Here is a 6,768-nt window from a genome sequence, read left to right as displayed (position 1 = left end):
TAAAATTCTGACACATTACGTGAGCTGGCAAATATGGGATCAACGCCATTGGGATAAAGGTTGGAATTAGAAGAGATTAAGTGAAATGTACAAGTACAAGGAGAAGGGGTAAATAACATACAACCACCTGTGCTAATGCCACAGATGAGGCACTGTCATAGGATCATGTGATTGTGAGCCCCCTGTCACACATTGATAAATAAATGCTCATATTTGCTGCAACACACCTGAAAAAAGCATGCGTGACTCTATCGTTACATATAGCAGGAGGAGTGGTACTGTGCAGATCTTCATGGATGCAAAGTATGGTACTAAGAATTATATTCGTCTGCTCATACAGAACTTATATGCACCTATCCATGCATTAAGAATACGAACAGACACTGAGAATTATGTGTAGAACACACAGCAATAGACGTGACACTGTGCACATGTCCGTACATATAGAATTGCAGCTGATAATGAGAACTGCACACAACACACAGTAGACAAGAAGTGTTACTGTGCATTTCCAGTGATAAATGTGCTGCACCTGGATATTTGGAATTAATGGTAGCCTTATGTAAACACTTTATTCCATACAACTCTCCAGAGCAATAAAACAAACTGGACAAATTATAATGTAAATTGCATTTATTACAGTTATTATTACGGGTAAGTGATAGTATAAGCAGACAGAGATCTGACGGTCTATGCTACTTTCTTACTGATTCTCTTAAAGGTGATTCCACCGCATACTGAGGTCTGAAAGAAAGCAAAGATAAAAAGTACATTAAGTTTGACATTGAGCCTGCACACTGCAAATTATATACTGTGTAGTCACATAGAAAATGATCATCTCCGTGCAATATTGTTAGCAATTTGATTCCCTTAAGTTTTCCATCAACTAGCAGAAAGGTGCCAGCATAGGTGATACTGTAATATAAAAAGTAAACTAGCCTAAAGTAATTTCTTATATTCTGCCGGTGTCCATCTCTATAGACAGCAGCAACAACAGCACCACCTGCAGGTTATAGAACTACTACTACACATGAATTGTAATACTTAATGGTTGTTCATATTTTCAGAACCAGGGCCGGACTGCCCAACTGGTACTTCTGGCATATGCCAGAAGGGACAATGGTCTGGTAGGCCGTCTAGTCCCACAGAGAGCCGGGAAGGTCACACACGGTGCAGCTTCCGGTTCTCTGGTTTGGCAGCCTCCTCCGCCCAAAAGCGTGTCTCCAAGAAAATGGGGGTGCCGTGAGTCCACGATCCCCTGACTGGCAGCAGGCACCTGTGCACTGTGACCGCGTGCCCCCAGCCGTAGTGTCCATTTTAACAAAAATGGGGGCGTCTCACGAGTCCACGCCCCCTTCCCTGACTTGCTGCACGCGTGCGATCTCGAATGCCAGTGCCAAATTATGGCTCCATTCTGTACCTGTTCTAAACATAGCTCAGAATTTTCTCAGTTTTAATCAACCAGAAGTGCTGTCCCTTTCTAATTTACATGCTAAATCTTACTTGCCTATAACAGTATTGAAATAACAGATTAATGGGATCATAGTTGAATGGGAAACAGCTGCAAAACACTAGCTACTAATTATGCAACCCTGTCCATATTAACCTACCAGCATGTTGTGTGCGTGTCCTGGGCCGTATCGCATGGTTACCAACTGGGCTGCTAAGAATTCTGTTGGGCCCAGCCATTGTGAGTCTTGGCCAAGAGTGGGGGGGGGGGGTGTAGCCACACCCTCTAATGTCTGAGCACTCAGCAGGTGCTGCGTGTCTCCGTAAAAGGGGCATGATTGACCATATTGGAGACGTGGTTACAGATTGCTGGGAGGTCTGGATCGCTGGAGAGTCCCGGCTTTGGTTACTATGTATTTGCCCCCTTCCTCTCTTAGCACACATTCTTACCTACTTTCAATACATTTATTTTATCTGTCAGTAAAGATATATACAGGGTCGGACTGGCCCACAGGGGAACAGGGGAAACCACCGGTAGGCCCCACTGGCTGTGGGCCCTCCTCCTTCTCTAGGGATCAGGTTCCAGACTCTAGCCTAGTGCACTTGAATTATACATTATACTTATGTTACATTATACTTCACAAGAATACGGTTTATTATATATTTACCAAGGGTACAGAACATGTACTCTGTAATGGGTAGCCAAACCTCTGTTGTAGCTGGCCACGCCCCAGTGGAGCCTGGCCACACCCTTAACCATGGACCCCTACAACAGCATTCCCCCGGTGGGCCCTTTATGTCCGACACTGGATATATAGGGGTACATTTACTAAGCAGTGATAAGAACAGGGAAGTGAGCCAGTGGAGAAATTTCCACATCAACCAATCAGCAGCTCTGTATCATTTTATAGTATGCAAATTATAGATGTTACTTCAGTGCTGATTGGTTGATGGGGCCACTTCTCCACTGGCTCACTTCTCCACTCGTATCACTGCTTAGTAAATGTACCCCATAGTATAGTAACAAGTAGATCCATGAACTTCACATTCCCAAATTATGAACCAATTTGTGCTCCCTTAAATTACTACTTTTATGTTTTTTAGACATTTTCATATCACTTATGTATTGTGCTGGAGAAATGGGATGGCAGTATATTTATTTTTAGAAGACTGAGCAATGAAGACTCAAATTACACATTTAACGGTCAATTTTGCACTTTGGAAAATAAATCTGTATTTTTGCAACAACTTTCCACCTACGGTGCCTGACGTTGAGGAAAAAATACTGTAACATACTGTATATAAATGGAAATAGTCATTTATAGCTATAATAACCATTAAAGATAGTAATAAATTGGATACTTACTTCAATCAGCTTTCCACCAGCAATCTCGGAAGTGTGATGATATTTTGGGAAATCCACAACAAGTTTTCCACCTTCCAATCTCACAGTAGCCTGCAATGACAATTGTTAAACTTAATGTTTGACATATGAGAGAAAAAGTTATTTCAGAATAACATAGAGTATTAATAAAGGCTGTTTATGCATCAGTGTGCAATATATTAAATATTCGGGCCAGATGAGGGAGAATGTAATAGGGTGTGAGAATCAGAAAGTGAGAGATTTTGTGAGATTTCTCCTGTTTACAATAAAGTGGCAATCAGTTACATGGCAAAACCAGGTTGATTTTGCCATGTAAGTGATTGCCACTTTAAAATAAACAGGAGAAATCTCACAAAATCTCTAATTTTCTAATTTTCATACCCTATTACATTTCCCCCATGATCTTATAACAAGTAGATAGATAGATAGATAGATAGATAGATAGATAGATAGATAGATAGATAGATAGATAGATAGAAAGAAATGTACAGAGCAACCATTTTGAAAACAGCAATTAAATATGGCAGGTGCCCAGTAGGAGACTGTCACTATCTGTAGACATCTGCCTTAAGTGGCAGAATCTTTCCTCAGCTTTGGAATAATTTTATTTACGGGTCTCTGATCGATGGAACATGAATTGAAGGGTAACAAATTACAAAGGGAGAAGATCTTGGGGCAAAAGTGTAATTATTAGGGAAGGGGAGGGCAGAGTGGTGAAAGAGGAATAAAAGACAAGTGAGAAAGTTGTAATAGAGAAAGCCACTGATGGATGCATTGTATGGAAAGAATAATTGACCTGGGGATGTAACACATAGGATTGTTCTGTAAAGTGAATAACAAAGTAGAGGACTGCCAATATACATGCATACATATTTATTTGTCCTGTCTATATGGTTATTGAGAGTGGGGGCAATGTACAAAGGACTTGGGTGGCATGGGTGGTTATAAAGGACTTGGGAGACATGGGTGGTTACACTAGCATGTACACCGTGCCTTAAAAGGAGGCACAGGCATGCCCCAAAGTGATGTCACCCAAATGAAAGGGGCCCAAGATCTCTAATGTTGGCCTTGCCTGATCTTATCAACCCTTCTAAAGGGACCAGTCCAGGTTTGCTCATAGCACTCAATCAGATTGTAGATATCATTAATATAGTACATTCTACAAAATATTAGCTACAATCTGATTGGTTGTTTTAGGCGTCGCCTCCACTGGTCTGTTTTAGAAGGTACCTCCAAACATTCCTTAATACAGTAAATAAAGCGGCAATTATGGCCCCCAATTCACCCATGCCATACCACTCTTCTGCTAACAACCAGATGAAAATGTGAAATCATGGAAGGTGGGAGTGTTGGGGGAATGTAAATGTAGTTGTTGATAATTTGCTGTGAACACATCTACTCATAGTTATTTCTGTCACCACAGTGGTGGAGACAGTGCCTGGTCAGCACAGATATGGATAGTGTGAAATATTGCTAGGTTACCCCTTTATATGTAGCAGACTACAACATTATCAGACTAGGGAGTCTATTCATGTAGGTGAGCGGTAAAGAATAGTTACTTATCACTATAGAACGCATCAGTTTGATGCGATCTATAGCTTGGTTAAGTACCTATTCATGTACCCCCACCTTTTTAGTAAAGTGATCCGGTATACACGGATCCCGTGAATCCATCTTCTCAATGTTTACACTGACTTTTTCTTTTTTTAAAATACTCTGCGCCTGTGCCGGCATCTTCTGTCCGTCTGAATTATATTGCGTATGTGCCCGGTCATCTCAGCAGTGGGGGTAGGGGCAGTGCAAAGGGGGCAGCGAGCAGTAAAGAAAAGGTGAACCGGCATAGGCATATGCATATACCCTGGGCTCCTCTGATTGCCTGCTGTCACAGTAGGGGGCAGGGAGAAGACAGGATACAGACGTCTTCACAGCTCTTCTCCCCTAACTCTGCTTGCCCCAGCGGAGTAGCTGGGGTAAGTGGGCAATCAGGAGGCGGGAGCTGAGAGATAGAGAATTGTGGCAGTGGACAATCAGGAGGAGGAGACCCGGCATATGCATATACCCTGAGCTCCTCTGATTGGCTGCTGTCACAAAAGGGCCTGGGGAGAAGACAGGAGAAAGACATCTTCACTGCTCTTCTCCCCCAACAAGCCTCCCACACCATCCTGAGATGGCAAAGGGGTTTTGCAAATGAAAATGGAAAGTTGTGCTTTCAGTTCCCACATGAATTGCACTCACCATACAAAAGTATGGTGATGCAATTCAGGCACGGAACTTCACAGTGACCTGCTCTGTGAATTGCAGTAGGTAGAGAAAAGCTCTGTTTAATACAAAACAGGGCTTTTCTCCGCTACATGAAAAGACCTGTAGGTCCTTGCCATGAGGGAGACGGAGCCATGCTTTAGGGCCCACTTGAGATCCAAATTGTGTACAATTGTCACTGGGCAGCTGCTTTGTACCATGTTCAATGGCAACAAAAATAAACATTTACCCTATGATCTGAGTACATGGTTATAAATGTGAGTACATGGCAGAAGAGGAAACAAATAGATATGCCTGTGATTAGTAAAAGTTGCAGTGTGGTATTACAAGACAATAAATAAAAATAATCTTCAGATGGTGAGCAACTAGTTACCTTAAATTTCTTGCCACCTGTTGTCTCTAAGTCCGACTCTTGGCCGACAACAAACTTATTGGTGGATGTGTGTCCTGGATATATTTCAGACCAGGTGAACTCATCACCATTCTGGACAACCTCTGTGGTGTATTTGTAGTTTCTTCCTTTCTCAATTTGTTCATCAGGAATGCCTTTTACAACAGAATAAAGGAGAAATGAATATGTAATAGATTGTGAAACAGAAATGTAATGCGATGGAAGAAAACACCAATAATTCTGTCTGCATGTATGGTCAATGTAAGGCCTAGTGCAAAGAAACATCTAAATATGAACTTGTTTCTATTTGAATTACTCTTCAGCTAGAATCAATGAATCCTTCAGCTGACCAACATATAAAACATTATAGCAATACGGAAGCAATAAGGAAGACCTTATCTAGTACCTAGTACTGTCAGATGTTTAACACTGAAAAAGGTAGAAGAGAAATTATAATTCAAAGAGGTCAATACTCACCAATATGTTTCATGAAGGCGTCATAGTTCTCCTGGGATTCAACCTCGTATTTTCCAGAGAAGGACATCTTTGATTTAGTGCAGGAGAGAAGGACCTCTAAGATTCTAGAAATGGGAAGATGAGTGAGTACAGTTAGGCTGGAGGTTGCTCCTTATAAACCCTAAGAAGTATGACCTCACCCGTCTTCCTTCCCACCAAACTTATCACCCTCCATATCACAATTGTGCAATCTATATCTCTCTGACAACTGCTGATAAATAAGTGTTACTGACCTGTGGGAGAATGTCTAGTTCAATAACCTGTAAACTCTCCAATGTATTAATGGACACCTTCCCTGAGCTCCAGTGTTTTATTACATATGTTAGTTCTCTTCCTTTGTAGGAAATATGACTGCTAAAATGATTAAAGTTGGTAACTAACAAGATGACAATGGTACAGAAATTAATCTTGCAAATATTTATAACTTGATATATTCTCCAAAAATAATAAACAAGTATAATACACAGGTGATGTTAATATATGCATAAGCACTTATTTGGTTATAGGCCCTCATTTGAAGATTGGCGATTTAGTATAACAATAAAAAGCCAACTATGACATTTAATTTAATTTTTAATTAGGTATACATATATTCTATGTAGGACAGCTTACAGGGGCAGTATGTGCATGTCCTACATATTTATACTCCACTCAAGATAGCGTATGGTGCAAATATTTTGCCGTTACAGGTACATTTTGGAGTAACAAGCATCCAAATGCCCCCCTCCCCCCCCCCCCCCAAACAGGTGCCACCCATAGGCATGTGCTT

At 41.2% G+C, this 6,768-nt stretch overlaps 1 protein-coding gene across 1 annotated transcript; it reads right to left on the bottom strand.

The window, feature by feature from the left end:
* Positions 1-690: 690 nt before the first annotated feature.
* Positions 691-6,027, bottom strand: LOC134935620 (gastrotropin-like). The gene is made up of 4 exons (XM_063930559.1): positions 5,961-6,027; positions 5,466-5,638; positions 2,816-2,905; positions 691-744 (listed from the first exon to the last, which is right to left on the bottom strand). Exons 1-4 carry the CDS (start codon positions 6,025-6,027, stop codon positions 691-693), a joined length of 384 nt encoding a protein of 127 aa, XP_063786629.1.
* Between the last annotated feature and the right edge of the window lie 741 nt (positions 6,028-6,768).

This window comes from Pseudophryne corroboree, chromosome 6 (genome assembly GCF_028390025.1).
Source record: "Pseudophryne corroboree isolate aPseCor3 chromosome 6, aPseCor3.hap2, whole genome shotgun sequence".
In the NCBI taxonomy this organism is placed as follows: domain Eukaryota; kingdom Metazoa; phylum Chordata; class Amphibia; order Anura; family Myobatrachidae; genus Pseudophryne; species Pseudophryne corroboree.
This window is presented reverse-complemented; position numbering and strand designations above follow the sequence as displayed.

What these genes read in the sequence shown, in the direction of transcription:
- LOC134935620 (XM_063930559.1), bottom strand. Translation starts at nt 6,027, where the DNA reads ATGTCCTTCTCTGGAAAATACGAGGTTGAATCCCAGGAGAACTATGAC. An exon ending in CGCCTTCATGAAACATATTG is followed by an intron (nt 5,639 to 5,960) that starts GTGAGTATTGAC and finishes CTGTTGTAAAAG; the next exon opens with GCATTCCTGATGAACAAATT. An exon ending in CTGGTGGAAAGCTGATTGAA is followed by an intron (nt 745 to 2,815) that starts GTAAGTATCCAA and finishes GCTTTCTTTCAG; the next exon opens with ACCTCAGTATGCGGTGGAAT.